Below are 16,645 nucleotides of genomic sequence, written 5' to 3'. Positions count from 1 at the left end.
GAGACTGTAAACCTACAGCAATAAAGACAGCAACGGATCTAGTCGCGCCAGTGCACTGTTTCAATAATTAATGTTGCTATTATTAATGACTGCTATTTCCTGTGCACGTCTCGGAGGAATTTCATGCAACTACGGTGTGGGTTCTTTGGACCGACACTGGAGAATACACTTCTGCATTGATGCACGCTATTTGCTTTGGGAAATCACTCACCCCTCCTTGCCGACACGCCCCAAATTGGCAGCATGGCATGTTCCTTAGTCACTGTGATATATATAATGTAAGCAGAGCTGTCTGCTCTTTATTTACCAGGAATACCTTGCCGCGATGAAGACTTGCACTGTTTTTCTTGTGGTTGCAGCCCTGTGTGTGCAGAGAGGTAAGCCCCTGGGTGGGGGGGGGATTCCCTTGTATTAAACGGAGCTTCGGGGTGACCCTGAGAAGGAATCTTGGAGAAGGAGTGCAAGCACCAAGCTACCCAACTTGTATTGCTGAGATGGTACAGTAGAGATAGGCTTGCTTCACTGCAGAAAAACAGCTCTGATATTCTTAGTTTTTCCACTGTGGGCTGGATCCAGACAGCTTTTCTGTTGGTAAAAAAGGAAGAAGCGTTCCCCTTTAATCACCAAAAAAGGCTATGCCGAGGATCATAGATCTTGCGTGGGCAAAAGGCAATGGGGCTGTAATAAGGAGGAGCACAATTTTGCGCAGAAGGTGTCTGGCTCCAACCCAAACTGTTTATGCATGTAGATATCGGTTCATTCCCTTTAAAGTTTGTCAGTTTCGTGCCACGGATTGGCCCATGAGAGGCTCTCAGAGTGGCTGGATTACACTGGGTGATCACAGATCTCTTTCGTCTCAAACTGTGACAGCTTGCTATGTGGCTCTCCAAGGACTGCGGCACGGCTCTTTCCCCAGCACTGTGCAGAGTACAAGAAGGGAAGTTTGCAGCCTAAGAGAGATGGAGGAGGGGCTTAATCTCTGTACATTCCTCGCTTCGGTTTAGCATCAGTAGGGAAGAGGGACCGTGCCCGAGGCGGGTCTTGAGGAGAGATTTGAGGGAGGTTAGAGAGAAGCAACATTTTACAGGTGTTGTGGGATGGCATTCCAGACATCTGGAGCATTGAGGAGAAAGGGCAGCGCAGTATTAGGCAGCAGCAGAGTCCGGAGCATAAATGCGTACATTGCAAAGCATACCTTTTTGTACCTAAGCCGACACTTAGGGGTGCAAGTGCCCTTAGAGATGCAGGGAAAGCTGTGTGTCTTTACTCCAGGAGCAAAAACGACATGTTTGCACTTGTGGGTAATTATTCTGATCAGGTAGCAAGATGACGCTGCATATTTTATCACAAGATGTCATGCATAAATTTTGCCGAAAAATGACGTGATCCACCACTGTGGCCCAGATTTATACAGCTCTGTGCACTTTTAAAAGGGGAATGAGCTGCAGGCAGAGGGGTTAGTGTGTCAGATGTATGTCATGCTAGCATATCTGTCATGAAAGTGTTCTGCAATGGATGCTGATCCTCTGAGACTATGCTAAGTGTATATTGTATTGGGTACTGAAGATATGAGATATGCCTTTTGCAGTTAGGATTGTAGCTGTTCCACTTATCTTGCAGGTGGTTACTTTCACTTCTGGAGCAGACTGGAGAATGACTTTGGATACCAGGCAAAGTCTGGGAATTAAAAGGACTTTATTCTTTCTTTCTTTCCCAGGCTCTTCACCCTCCCCCACTCCCCGTTCCTTCATGCCAGAATCTAACCATCCCTGTCCTAAAAGGCGGGAACTTTCCCTATAACTAACCTGACCCTTCATACCCATGTCACTTCTGCCAATGCTCTAGTCAAGTTTGCACTAAACTGATAGATCCTGAATAAAGCAACTTTAACTCATGCACCAGAGTGTCTGATGTAAAGTACTATTTGGGTCTAACTGCCAGAACCTGACAATTAGGACTGCAGAGCTCTGTGTTCAAAACCCCACTCCGCCTTGAAACTCACTGACTACCATTCCAAGCAGAGTTGGGATGTCTCAGTCTACTGAAGTCAATGAGTTTAGAAGGGTATAACTCTGTTTAGGATTGCCATGCAAGTGACCTTTGGCTAGTCACTTTCCCTCTGCCTAGCCCACCTTGCAGGGTAGGTGTGAGAGTAAAATGGAGAAGGGGAGAAATATGTATGCTACCCTGTGTTCTTTGGTGGAAAATGGAATACAACTGTATGGATAGAAAAAGAATGAATAGATCAGGGTCAAGGCGGCAGGGGTGGGCATTTTTCGGAGAAAGGCTTGCAAGAATTCTTGCATAGGTGAGACCCTAAGCACTTTCTTGTGCAAATATCTCAGAATTCCTAATGGTTTTGATCTGTCCAAGATGCTTTGCAGAATTACTGCTGTAGAAAAGAGCAAAGATCCAGTAGCATCTATAAGACTAACAACATTTGTGGTAGGGTGTGAACTTTCATGAGCCACAGCTCACTTCTTCAGATATAGCTAGAATATGAGTCCATCTGTCTTTATATCTTGGAGAGTGGAGGGATTACAGATGCCAAATGACAATAGCAAGTAAATGACTATACCCAGTGAATGACAATAGCAGGCATGATTGGATTGGGTGAGGTGTGAAGAGGGGTGGTGGGTGTGGAGAAATCAGCATTGGTAATGAGACAGGAAGTCTAGGTCTCGATTCAATCCAGGTGGATGCATTGTCTTGAGCTTCGTTATCAGTTGCAATTCAGCAGTCTCTCTAATTTCCCTTTGAAATTCCTCTGGAGGGTTACTGCAGTTCTTGCTCCAGCCATGACCAAGACTTCTGGCCCTTCCCTTTCTCAGCTGTGTGTATCGAGGCCAGCAGAGAACAGGAGAGGGGGCTGAGTTCTATCTCTATATAGCAGTGATGCTCACACAGGGTCTTGGGAGTCATCTGTGGCTCTTGGACATGCCACATGGCACCCACCTATGATTGCCCGCCTCCAAGTGTGGTCTGGAGATCTCCAGGAATTACAACTGATCTCCAGGTGACAGAGATGAGATCCTCTGGAGAAAATGGCTGCTTTGGAGGGTGGGCTCTATAGCATTAGACCCCGCTGAGCTCCAACCCCTCCACAAAGCCTGCCTTCCCCAGGCTCCACCCCGCAAATCTCCAGGTATTTCCCAATCCAGAGCTGGCAACCCTATGCCATGTTCCATGAAAATGGGCAATTCCTTTAGAAACTGAAATAATTCCATTGTTACAGAGGGCCCAAGACTAACTAACTAACTATCTATCTATCTATCTATCTATCTATCTATCTATCTATCTATCTATCTATCTATCTATCTATCTATCTATCTATCTATCTATCTATCTATCTATCTATCTATCTATCTATCTATCTATCTATCTATCTATCTATCTATCTATCTATCTATCTATCTATCTATCTATCTATCTATCTATCTATCCATCCATCCATCCATCCATCCATCCATCCATCCATCCATCCATCCATCCATCCATCCATCCATCCATCCATCCATCCATCCATCCATCCATCCATCCATCCATCCATCCATCCAGTTTGGTGTAGTGGTTAAGAGCGATGGAACTCTAATGTGGAGAACTGGGTTTGATTCCCCACTCCTCCACTTGAAACCAGCTGGGTGACCTTGGGTCAGTCGCAGCTCTCTCTCAGCCTCACCCACCTCACAGGGTGATTGTTGCAGGGATAATAATAATAACATACTTTGTAAACCGCTCTGAGTGGGTGTTAAGTTGTCCTGAATGGTGGTATATAAATCAAATGTTGTTGTTATGTCTGTCTTTAAACAAAATAGAAATACAAAGAAGAAAAGGAAGGGGAGTAAAAATTTAGGAATATTTGAAAAACACATTACAAGGACTATCAAAATGTGATAAAACATCTGACATTTAAAATACAAATTTCAGGTATACAACATATTCATATGTTGTATACCGCCTCTCCCTGTACGTTCCCCGGAGATCGCTCCGATCAGCGAATAAATATTTACTTGTGGTCCCCGGCCCTAAGGAAGCCCGCCTTGCTTCAACCAGGGCCAGGGCCTTTTCAGTCCTGGCCCCAGCCTGGTGGAACGCTCTGTCAATGGAAACCCAGGCCCAGCGGGACATATTATCGTTACGCCAGGCCTGTAAGACAGAGCTGTTCCGCCAGGCATTCGGTGATTGAAGGGGGCGGTGCCATGTCGGCCTCCCACCTTTGGGGTGGGGGAGGGTTCTCCCCACCACTGCACCTTGTTGATTTGTTTTGTTGTTTGTATACTGATTTTAGTTTTTGTTTTTATCGATTTTAACTGTTCACCACCCAGAGCCCCTGGGAATGGGCGGTATATAAATTGAATAAATAAATAAATAAATAAATAAAATAATGCTCAGAAATATTTTCTCTCTCCATCCTAATGAATCCCTCAATTGGATCAACAGATGTTTAATGAACTATATAAGCAAGTTGGTTTGAGATCACAAAATTATTTAGCATTCACATTTAACAATAACTATCAGATATTAAATATCTGGAGTTAACAATGTATTAATTCTAGAATAATTTTAAAACAATAAGGTATCTATATATTATAATTAAGAGATAATAATAAACTTCTGTCTAAAACTGATTCTGTGTAAGATATTATATAAACACCTGTTCTGTTTTTAAAATATGATGCAAGGCACCCATGATACATATATCAAGGTCGTAGAGATGCAGAAGTGCCGTGTTTGTGAATGGGTCAACATACGCAGCTGAATAAGGGGCGGAATGCCATCCCACGGAACAGAACTTCCAATAGTGGGGAAAGACAATTCTAGATGCTCAGAAGTACTCTGGTAATTAAAAGGGTTATATTGTTATGTATTATTATTATTTTGGGTGGAGTGCAGGGCATACATAGTCATGTGGCTCTTTCGGTTGGATGGAATTGCAAATGTGGCTCTGTGGCTCTCCACGAACTGCAGCCTCTGGGTTAAAAGGGACATGATGCACAAGACCTGCGATTAATATTCTCTGCGGATCCAGGAGGTTGATGGTTAGCCAGTCCCCCCCCCTGCAATATTTTTTAATTTAGCCGACACTCATTTCCTCTCCATGTTGCTGTTAGCCACATTGAGCAGGAAAAAAGTCTCAAAAAAAAGTTTTGCGATGTCGCGCAAAACTCGCGCGAGAAAACGCGATATTTCGCGTTTTCCCCGGCACGAGCCGCGACGTTGCGGCATGGAGCGGCTGCAGGTAAGCCGTCTGGAAACGGCCATGGAGAGAAGAGAACAAAGGAGGGGAGGAACTTGGAAAGATCCTGCCAGCTGGTTAGCAGCAGAGGACTGTAATCTCAGACAAGTTTATCTCCTCTGATTTCAGGTTCTTCACCTGGCTGTGGCCAGAAGCATGAACGGAAGGGCAGGAACCACCGGGCTCCTGGACTATGGCTTGTAGCCTGGGCTGGGGCCTGCATTGTATTTAAATTCGTTGTCTTGTACTTTAGAAATTTCTGTAAGCTGCTTTGGATCCCTTTGAGGAGGAAATGCCCTGATAAAAGAAATATAAAATCAAAGAGAGCGTGGACTATTGTCAGCTTGGTCCAATCAGAATTTTTTTTTGCTCCTCCTCCATGTCCATCAAGCTCCACCCCGAGCCACTTGGCATAGCTACCATACCCTAAAAGATGCCCTCTTCTTTCTCTCCTGAAGGTTACTAAGCTCCACCCCTAGCTATGACGCTTTGTTGGCAAAATTTTGTGAGCACATTTCTGTAGAAGAATCTGACATTTCCCAACAGACAGACCGACAGGGAGACAGGCAGACACTGGTCTTTAAGTGTTATCTGGGAAGGTGGCTAAAGGACTTTCTAAGAAAGAAACTGCTTCTTTATCCAGTCTATAATTAGCTTATGGAATCTGCTACCACAGCGTGTGGGAATAAACACTGGCTTAGATGTCTTTAAAAGGAGATTAGTCACATTTGGATCTCCCAGGTTCTTGTTTACTAGGCACCCTATGCTACTGGTTTTAACTTCTCTGACTACAAAATCTGGCGCTGTAAATAAAGACAGACGGTCTCTTATTGTTATGCCTAACTAAACATTTGGGAGTGAGCCCTTACATTTCCGCCCTGGGAGGCTCCCAGATCAACAACCAGCAAATACAACCCATGCGTACATTATCTTCACAGCCTTGAGGGCCAGGAGCATGCTGAGTTTCTCAGAAGGACATGCTGTTCCCCACCCGATCTCAGAGGCAGTGCTGCCAAGTCACAACTGACTCATGGCCACTGGGCTAGGGTTGCCAGGTCCAGGTTGGGAAATTCCTGGAGATTTGGGGGGGGGGTGGAGCCTGGAGAGGGTGGGGTTTGGGGAGGGGCTTCAGTGGGGTATCATGCCTTAGAGTTCTCCCTTCAGAGCAGCCATTTTCTCCAGGGTAACTGGTCTGTTGCCTGGAGATCAGTTGTAATCAGGGCTGGTGCATCCATTGAGGTGGTGGGGGCAGCCGCTCGAGCGCTGAACTTAGAAGGAGGCACCGTCCCCGCTTGCCTCTCCGCTCCTTCGCCACTGCCGGCCGCCTCAGGCGAGGGGGATGCTCCTGTGTGATGACATCACAAGTGTGATGTCATCACGCAGGGCCGGAACAGGTGCACAGAGCAGGTATCTCGCCTCAGGCACTAGAAACGCTGGCGCCAGCCCTGATTGTAATTCCAGGAGATCTCCAGCTACCACCTGGAGGCTGGCAACCCTAGCTGCGACCCTCAGCAAGTGAGAAGCAGAGGTTGCTTGCCTTCAAAGCAAGTGAGAAGCAGAGGTTGGTTGCCATTGCCTTCCTCTGCAGAGTCTTCCTTGGTGGTCTCCCATCCAAGTTCTGACCCTGCTTAGCTTCCGAGATCTGGTGAGATCGGGCTATGCCATGCCACCTTCCCTCCATATCCCAGATGCAGTACCATAATGGTATACAGACAGCCTCAGCCCCAGGGGAGGGGCAGCAGATCCAGGAATGCTGTTTTTCATGAGTTCTTGTTGGAGAGCCAGTGTAGTTTGGGGAGACAAGTTAGGTTGTCAACTATGGCTTGGGAAATTCCTGGAGATTTGGAGGAGGCGCCTGAGCAGAGCAGAGTTTGTGGCGGGGGGAGCTCAGCGGAGATATGAGGCCGTAGAAGCCCTCGCCTGAAGCTGCCATTCCTCCAGCAGGGGAACTGGTATTTCCTCCTCCAAGGGAACTGATCTCTGTAGCAGGGTTTGCCGTACAAAACTCACTGGGTGACCTTGGGCTACTCACATTAAGGGTTCTGAAGCACGTCAGAGCTGAAGCCTGCGACCCAGTGGGAATTTCGCCTGGGCAAGCTCCATTGACGTGAATGGGAACAAATCTCCTCCATTCATTTCAATGGGGCATGTGCAGAAGAAATACCTTCTGAACTGGATGCTTGCATAAGGAACACGCACTGCCACGCCAAGGTGTTGCTGCCAAAGCACATCATGCCCTCTTCCCGGGTGCCCTTTAGCAGAGCGCACCTGTTTCAGCAGGTCAGGACTGCTTCTGCTCCTGGCGCTGAAGGGCACAGGCCTCCTTTCCAACTCCTCGTGCCTCTATTTGCCACCCCCATGCCACCCATCTCCACCTCAGCTCCTTTCCTGCCCTGCCCAGCTGGCACTTCACACACAGTCCCTTGGGTAGAATGTCCAGTTTTTTTGCATTTAGAAAGGGAGATGATGTCTGTTTGCATTTGTGCCAGTTTCTTCATGTCATTGATGGATTTCCTCTCCATTCGGCTGAATGCGGTGCGTTCCATGGTCATAGATGCAGAGGAGTTAGCCGTGTTAGTCTGTAGTAGCAAAATAGAAAAGAGCCCAGTAGCACCTTTAAGACTAACCAACTTTATTGTAGCATAAGCTTTCGAGAGCCACAGCTCTCTTCATCAGATGCATGGAAGGTAAGAAGAAACTGGTCAGATATATAGGTGGAGAGGGGGGGGACTGTGTGAAGAACCCACTTAAATCCACTTACTGCACAGACTGCAGTGAGAAACTATGCAATACCTTATCCAGGAAACTCTTGATTCACCTCATCAGACTGATATCCAGAAACCAGTGGGAGAACACTTCGATCTCTCAAGACACTTGAGAGACTTACAGTCAGAACACACGAGACAAAATACCTAGATTCAACTCGTGTTCTCTTACCTAAAGGTTTGCCGGGAAGTGTAGGCGTCCTTGCAGCTTAAAGTTTAGCATTTACAGTGCAGGCGTCCTTGCAGCTTAAAGTTTAGCATTTACAGTGCAGGCGTCCTTGCAGCTTAAAGTTTAGCACTTTCAGTGCAGACGTCCTTACAGCTTAAAGTTTATCATTTACAGAGCAGCGAGGAGGGAAGTGCAGGCGTGGGGCGCCTTTCCTCCCACTCTCAAGGTGCATCACGGCATTTTCCTTTCCCCTCACCCCGCCTGGCCCTGCAGAGCGACGCCTGGCTGCACCAGGAGACTTTAAGCTGCAAGGACCCCCACACATCCATCTCTGCTGCTCTGTAAATGCTAAACTTTAAGCTGCAAGGACACCTGCACTTCTCCCTGCTGCTCTGTAAATGCTAAACTTTAAGCTGCAAGGACGCCTACACTTCCCGACAAAACTTGAGGTAAGAGAACACAAGTTGAACCTAGGTATTTCATCTCGTGTGTTTCGACTGTTAAAGGTCACTGTAGTTCAACAGAAACCTTCCAAAAACAGAATCCAAGGGGAAGCTCCTGAATTAGTATTCATATGTAAATTTGACTCAGTCAGACGTGGATTGAATAGGGACTATGAACTCATTATCAGAAGTAACTGACTTCATTATCAGAAGCCAACTGATCCCATTATCAGAAGCTACTGATTGCATCTACTCCCCCCTCCCCTCTCCACCTATATATCTGACCAGTTTCTTTATACCCTCCATGCATCTGACGAAGAGAGCTGTGGTTCTTGAAAGCTTATTCTACAGTAACGTTGGTGAGTCTTAAAGGTGCTATAGGACTCTTTTCTATTTTGCTACTACGGACTAACACAGCAAACTCCTCTGGATCTATAACTTTTGATAGGGGTGCCATTGTGGTTTGAGAAATCCCCCTCACTGCAGCTATCGCTGTCTCCCGCTTCCCTTTTTCTTCCTGCCTTGCCTGAAAGAGCTCAGGGCAGCATATGTAGCTGTCTGTACAACTCTGCACACATTATATGGGTTGAAATCAATTTGCAGGGCCTCACAAGCATGCTGGCCTCACCCTGCGCCTATGCATGCTCGCTGGCTCATGCACATGGAGCCTACGCACTTAGGAAGCGCATGCACAAAGGTGCAGTCCCTGTGATTAGGAATGCTGTTTTATCGGATGGGGCCAGATCTTACATATGTGCATTTCCTACATGTGTATGAACTTGTGATCATGTAGGGGTGCCATGTCCCCCACCTTCCAGGAAAAATGAAATATTAAAATTTTTGGGAACATTGACATCCTTACCTGGTGAATTTCCATCTTCAGTTGAGCATTCTTTTTGGCACCAACCTCTTTAATGAAGAAGAAAAGTTCATTATGAACTATTATACTTTCAAGAGACTGTTATTTATGTGTTGATTTCGGCTGCCAAGAGTGAATTGTATTCTGTGAAAAATATATATTTTTGTCTCCTGTTTATGAATATTGACTTTTATATATTTATAAGTATTTATTGGAATACACTAGTCACTTTGCACTTTAATATATTCCTTTGAAATGTGGTGCTGGAGGAGAGTTTTGCGGGTACCATGGACAGCCAAAAAGACAAATAAGTGGGTACGAGATCAAGTCAAGCCTGAATTCTCCTTAGAAGCGAAAATGACAAGACTAAAGTTATCGTACTTTGGTCCCATCATGAGAAGACAAGATTCTCTGGAAAAGTCAATAATGCTAGGAAAAGTGGAAGGTGGTAGGAAAAGAAGAAGACCTAAAACGAGATGGCTGGACTCGATAAAAGAAGCCACGTCCTCCCGTTTGCAGGATCTGGGCAAGTCTTGTTAATGATAGGATGTTTTAAAGGGCTTTAATTCATAAGGTCGCTATAGGTTGGAGACGACTTGACAGCACATAACACACACACACACACACACACTCCTTTAAACATTTATTGCGATATTCTGTTTTTGACTGTACCTTCACTTGTGATTTTACCACCGAATGAATGGGCCCAGTAGAGGAATGTGTAGGGGAGTGCGAGAGCAGACTGCTTGTGCACACCTCTATTTAGTATAGATTTCCAAAATATGCCTAGTTGGTCTTTAAGGTGCCATTGAATTCACATCTTGCTCTTTATCTGCTTCTTGTTTACTGTTTTCATTAGCTATTTGTTGCATAATTGTTTTTTAAAAAGTTTTCAGGGTATACTATTTTGTTATCTATTTTATTTTCTGCTGCCTTCGGTGCTCTTGGGTCAGAAAAGGAAAATACGCCTAGATCAACCAGTCAACATATAGTTGATTTTTTTTTAATTAGGGGAGAGTGGTAGGCCTCTCTCCTCCAACTGCACCCAAAAGGGAGCTAGCTTAGTGGGAAATCTATTGCTAAAGCCATCTGAAGAGCCTCTCGCCTGTCTCTTCTTTTGCAGCGTCATCTCTGTGGTGCTATAAGTGTGAGAATGCGCAGTATCACAAGGACTGTAAAGAGGTTAAGTGTTCAGATATGGACTCCTTCTGTGTGACAGCAAAGAATGAAGTACCTGGTAAGATTCCAAGCAATTTATGACCCATTGACTGGGTGGAGGGAAGTGCCCGGAAGTGCCACTGGGATCGCGTTCCATCGGGTGGAGCAGAATCTGCCAAGCATTCCAAGATCAATTGGGGCTGTCCCAATTGAAGAAGGTTATCAACAAGCTCCAAGAAGCCACAGGGCAGCCAGCAATGTGCGAAAGTACCCAGTGACAGCTTCATAGAATCACCGAATCATGGGGCTGGAAGGGACCTCCAGGGTTATTGTTAGTGGTGGAAATTAAAAAGAGAGAAAGTTGCCGAGTTTAATATTAGCGCATTGGAAATAAGTAGACAGACTTCTGTGGTTTTAGCTCTAGAAAAATACTTTTACTACGTCTCAAGGAAAAGGGTACATTTGGTAAGAAAATAAAGAATAGCAATGTTGAATCAAACTGTTAACGGAGGACTTTTCAAATTTATTTTGCACAACATAAAACATAGAGAGGAATTTTTTTTAATGGCATATGGGAGTTCTTCCCCCCAAAACATTTCTATATATACTATGAGTCTAATCTCTTTTCCATAGTTTAAGGGAGGGTTCAGATAAATGCTGGTATTGGATACTGTTCTGATTAGTATATGAAATGAAGCCTTGCTGTGTTTCATGAAAACCTGACATTCTGACATTACCTTTAACAACTCTAAGTTGATGTGTAAATTTCTCTGCCGTAGCTATTTGCCGTACCTCAGAGTACCAGTGATGTAATGATAAAAAGTCTGCAGATTTTCAGCACACACACTTCCTTAACCAATTACTATGTCAAGGGTGGCCAAACTTGCTTAATGTAAGAGCCACATAGAATTAATGTCAGATGTGTGAGAGCCACAAGACATGATGCACTGAAGTGACTTCAGAAGAGGAGGCGGGTTTGGGGGGAGTGTCCTGAAAGTGACATCACAGGAAGGGGTGGGGTTTTGGTGCAGTATGCTGGAAGTGACATCTTGGAAGGGGTGGAGCTTGGGAAGAGCCATCACCTGACCTTTGACTTAGAAGTGACATCACAAAAGTGACATCACCTCCTTGCTAGGCTTCACCCCCAAAGTCCCCAGATATTTTCTGAGTCAGACCTGGCCAGCCCAACATTTTTATTGAAAGTATGAAAGACATGGAAAGAAAGAAGGAATGAAGGAAAAAAGGGAAAGGGAGGAAAAGACATGGAAAGAAAGGAGGAAAGAGAGGGAGAGAACTAAAATAAAATAAAATAAAATAAAATAAAATAAAATAAAATAAAATAAAATAAAATAAAATAAAATAAAATAAAATAAAATAAAATAAAATAAAATAAAATAAAATGTATGGCTGCAGCGACACTCAGAGACCTTTGGGAGGTGCACAATATGTCTAGAAGAGCCACATGTGCCTCCCGAGCCGCAGTTTGGCCACCCCCGTACTATGCCAACTGCTCACTGTCTCTCTCTTTCACCCTTGCTCTCTCCCTCTTCCAAAATCTTGATTTCCCAGATCAAGAGCTTCTCGTCTCCAAGTGGTGTTCTGCAAACTGCCCAAGGGCCGGCGAGATCAAGGGGGGCAAAAGAAGCGTGGATTGCTGCCAGACCGATTATTGCAACAGCGGCAGCGGCAGCGTGAGAGGCAGTTATGCCGTTATGGGCACGGCTCTGCTTGCCAGTTCCTTCTACATCCTTCGGACTTGGCTGTAATGGAGGCAAGGACAGAAGACCTCTCGAGGGTGCCTTCTGGAAGCTCATCAGAGATGCTGACCCTTCCCCTTAAAGGCCCTTCTCTAGCCGTTCGAGACCTTATGAAGAATGCCTCCCCCCCCCCGCATTTCCTAGCCACTATGTAGGATGCACTTTTGAAAGCTTTCCTGTGTAAAAACTCAATGCATGAAGTAAACTTGCACATCAGGGGGGAAAGGGTTTATGTAACCGGTATGTGGAGAGATTTTATGTGTGGGGGGTAGAGGGGAAAATATTCAAAAATATGAAAACATTCTGAAACCGAAGTTACGATATAGACTAAAATTCTACTGCCTCATTTCACATAATGTATCGGTTGCTTCTGGAATTTCCCCTGAGCTCTGTGCTTGGGCTCTCTCTTTCTCTTTCGGTCTTTCAACTCTGTTCTTGTGCTTCTACCTGTGGGCCTCACTTCCCATCACTCCCAGGGATGAGGGTGAAACACACTGGCCTCCAACTTGCTTTGGGCTGTGAAGTGGAAGTAAAGTCCAGCTCCACCACAAAGGCCTCTTCTCTTCCTCCACCTTGTTTCCAGCTCTCAGACATGAACCTTACAATGCCTTGCACGTGTGCCAATAGTCTCCAGGGCTTCTGAGAGCCAAACTACACATGACGCCTGACATGAGTTGGACACTTGCCAGCTTCCCTCAAGTTTTGATGGGAAATGTAAGCAGCTTGGCGGAATGTTGGACAAGTGACAGTTGAAAAGTCCATTGGACAGCAGTCGGAGAGCCAAGCTGCAAGACCAGGACGCCTGCATTTCCCATCAAAACTTGAGGGAAGCTGACTAGTGTCCAACCTGTGTCAGGCGTCACTTGTAGTTTGGCTCTGAGACTTGCCTCCCTCCCCAAGTGTCTGGCAGGGACCACGGTAGGAATGACTGTTGGCTGCTGTCCCAGGGAACAATCTCTCATCCGGATCAATCCTAATTTAAGATATCCTAAAATGCTCAGTTGAAGAGCGCTGCCTCCTAATGGGCAAAAAACAACAGCGTCATTTTAGGCGTTTTGCACCCAGGTGCATTAGCTATAATGTGACCTAGAACAGTTATGATAAAGGAATGCTGGAACCGGAAGATCTGGAATTGCACAGGACTTCTTCCAGACAGGAATGTCGGTTCTTTCTCAGGAAACCCTCTATTTAAGTCTGCCTCTTGTATCGTCCCCACCCAGTGGCACCACTTAAGCTCTGTGGTTTGCTTAAAACAGCATCTCATGTGCCTGGGGGCTGCCCACCCCATCTCTTGCTCTGGGCTGGCCTTGGCCAGTTCTTCTGTCACCAGTGGAAATAATTTTCCTACTGGAATGTGTGTTGGTTGAACATCAACCCTGTGCCACCCTTCTCAGTTTTTATCCAGAATGCACCATGTTTTACCATTTCCATCTGGTATCCTCCAAAATGGCCTTCCTTTCTCTTCCTGCCACAGCCTTTAGATCTGTCTTGATCTACTTGAGTCCTTGGATACTGTTGGTATTACGTATGCTAAATACCATTAAAATGTCATTTTGTTTTACAAAGAAGTGGATGGCTCGACAAATTCTTTCCCACTGTCCTCCTTATTTTGGGCTTATACGTTTTTATTTAAGAACAACAACAAAAACAGCAACATTCTATTTATATACTGCCCTTCAGGACAACTTAATGCCCACTCAGAGCAGTTTACAAAGTATGTCATTATTATCCCCTCAGCAAAACACCCTGTGAGGTGGGTGGGGCTGAGAGAGCTCTGAGAGAGCTGTGACTGCCCCAAGGTCACCCAGCTGGCTTCAAGCGGAGGAGTGGGGAATCAAACTCAGCTCTCCAAATTAGAGTCCCGTGCTCTTAACCACTACACCAAACTGGCTCGTAAACTATAGACAGTAAACATAAAAGCTAAAAGAACCACAACAATCTAAAAAAAACAAACCACACTAACAATACATATAAATATGAAATAACAAACAAGACAAGATGCTAATAATGATAAAAGAAAGATACAGTTTAGAAAGATAAGAAAAAGACAAAAACGAAGGATCACTATACCACATGTGGTGGACTTGTGAAGTAGCGAAGAAGTACTGGGGAGATATAATAGAAGTAATTAATGAGGTGCTACAAACCCAAATAAATAAGAATCCAGAACTGCTGCTACTAAATTTGGGAATGGAGAATGTTCCAGTGCAAAATAGAACATTGTTATTTTATATGACAGCTGCAGCAAGATTACTGTGTGCGCAGAAATGGAAAGTGCAAGAAGTACCTACTGTAGAGGACTGGATTTACAAATTGCTGTACATGGCAGAGATGGATAAAATGACAAGAAAACTTAAAGACCTAGATCCGGGACAGTATTTGGCGGACTGGGCGAAACTGAAACAATTTTTGGAAAAAAAATGGGATGTGAAAGGAGAACTGTGGCAGTTTGAGAACTTTTGAAATAAGACATTTTAAACAGAAGAGAGAAGTGACTTTACCATTGAGAATTTATATCTATTTTTAATCTAAGCTTGGATTATAATATAGCAGAAGAGGGGTGAAATTTAGAACTGATTTTTTAAAGAATAAGATAGGGAGGTTACGATAAGTAATACCTTTTTCAGAGTATATGAATAAGGGAATAGTTAAATAAATATACTGATGGGACATACTATATATACTATAATGCTAGTGGGTCAGATTGTATATTATATAATGAATGTGTAGTACGGTGTTGTATGCTGTGCCACATTGGTGGCAGGGCACACAGCAGGGGTTTTAATACTTATTATAATGATAGTATATTTGATAGAATATAGGTTTAAAAGAAATAGAATATGTTTAAATTGGGACTTTTGTTATATATTATACTATATTGTACTGGTCTGCTATATTGAGGGGTATAAGATTTATACTATATTGATAGTATAACTGATAGATGCATATTATACTGATAGAATATTTGATAGCATATTTGATAGAAGTATATTATATTAATAGGATATTTGATATATATGATAGAATACTTGGGGGAAAATGTGCTTAGAGTAAGGGATTTATTAAGTAATAAGAGGGGTTAAGGGTTGGAAAGCTTTTGGAAGTCAATAGAGAGGGGGGAGGAAAAGGGTGGGGGATAGGGTTAATTAGATATTGAGGGAATGTATGTATTGAATTTGAAAAAGTATACTCACCAATAAAAATTAAAAAAAAACCATTCTATTTATATACTGCCCTTCAGGACAACTTAATGCCCATTCTGAGCAGTTTACAAAGTATGTCATTATTATCCCCTCAGCAAAACACCCTATGAGGTGGGTGGGGCTGAGAGAGCTCTGAGAGAGCTGTGACTGCCCCAAGGTCACCCAGCTGACTTCAAGCGGAGGAGTGGGGAATCAAACTCAGCTCTCCAAATTAGAGTCCCGTGCTCTTAACCACTACACCAAACTGGCTCGTAAACTATAGACAGTAAACATAAAAGCTAAAAGAACCACAACAATCTAAAAAAAAACAAACGACACTAACAATACATATAAATATGAAATAACAAACAAGACAAGATGCTAATATTAATAAAAGAAAGAAACAGTTTAGAAAGATAAGAAAAAGACAAAAACTAAACTAGAAATTGAGTTACGATTTTCTCCGCAACAAATATATATATCATTTTCAAAGTCGCACTTATTCTACGTTAATCATAAGAGCCCTCTTTTTCCTATTGTTCACGATTCTTGATCCGTAAATCCAGATATCAGCAAATCATTATTATTTATTTCATGTAAAAAATCATTTCAAGTTGGAAATTGACAAAAAGATGAAATTGATAAACCCCCCGAGGAGCCATCTCCGACAGCTCTGTCTTTTAAAACTATGCTTCCTGGTTAACATTGCGTCTCCCTACACTTGACAAACATGCGCTGAAGTGTCTCTTGTAGACTAAAGAACAGTAATGTAGGTATCAGGGGAGCCTCAAGGGGAAGGGCTTTCCATGGGCAAGGTGCCACCACTGAAAAAGCCCTGGTTGCCGTTTCCCTCACCTCTGCAGGTGGATACACAAAGAGCAGGGCATGGGAAGAGGATCTTCAGTAGTTGCTTTGCATATTATAGTTAGCCAAAGCTACTTCTCTTTTTCATGTTTTTAAAATTTAGTTTGTTATAATCATTATTTCCTAATTGTAGGCACCTTGAGCAGGTCTCTGGACAGCTGACACGTTATCTATTGAGAGTTTCTGTGCCATTTAATTTGTTCAGGACAAAT

At 44.0% G+C, this 16,645-nt stretch overlaps 1 protein-coding gene across 2 annotated transcripts; it reads left to right on the top strand.

The window, feature by feature from the left end:
- The first annotated feature begins 289 nt into the window (after positions 1–289).
- Positions 290–13,955, top strand: LOC129334104 (lymphocyte antigen 6E-like). Of its 2 annotated transcripts, none has more exons than XM_054986056.1 (3): positions 290–377; positions 10,596–10,709; positions 12,200–13,955. In XM_054986056.1, exons 1-3 carry the CDS (start codon positions 326–328, stop codon positions 12,394–12,396), a joined length of 363 nt encoding a protein of 120 aa, XP_054842031.1. In that variant the 5' UTR covers positions 290–325; the 3' UTR covers positions 12,397–13,955. The 2 variants fall into 2 exon arrangements, with proteins under 2 accessions (XP_054842031.1, XP_054842030.1); XM_054986055.1 differs by lacking the exon at positions 290–377 and adding an exon at positions 9,743–9,998.
- Positions 13,956–16,645: the final 2,690 nt, after the last annotated feature.

This window comes from Eublepharis macularius, chromosome 7, assembly GCF_028583425.1.
Source record: "Eublepharis macularius isolate TG4126 chromosome 7, MPM_Emac_v1.0, whole genome shotgun sequence".
NCBI classification, from domain to species: domain Eukaryota; kingdom Metazoa; phylum Chordata; class Lepidosauria; order Squamata; family Eublepharidae; genus Eublepharis; species Eublepharis macularius.
The sequence above is the reverse complement of the archived record's forward strand: the minus strand, read 5'-3'. Positions and strand labels throughout refer to the sequence as shown.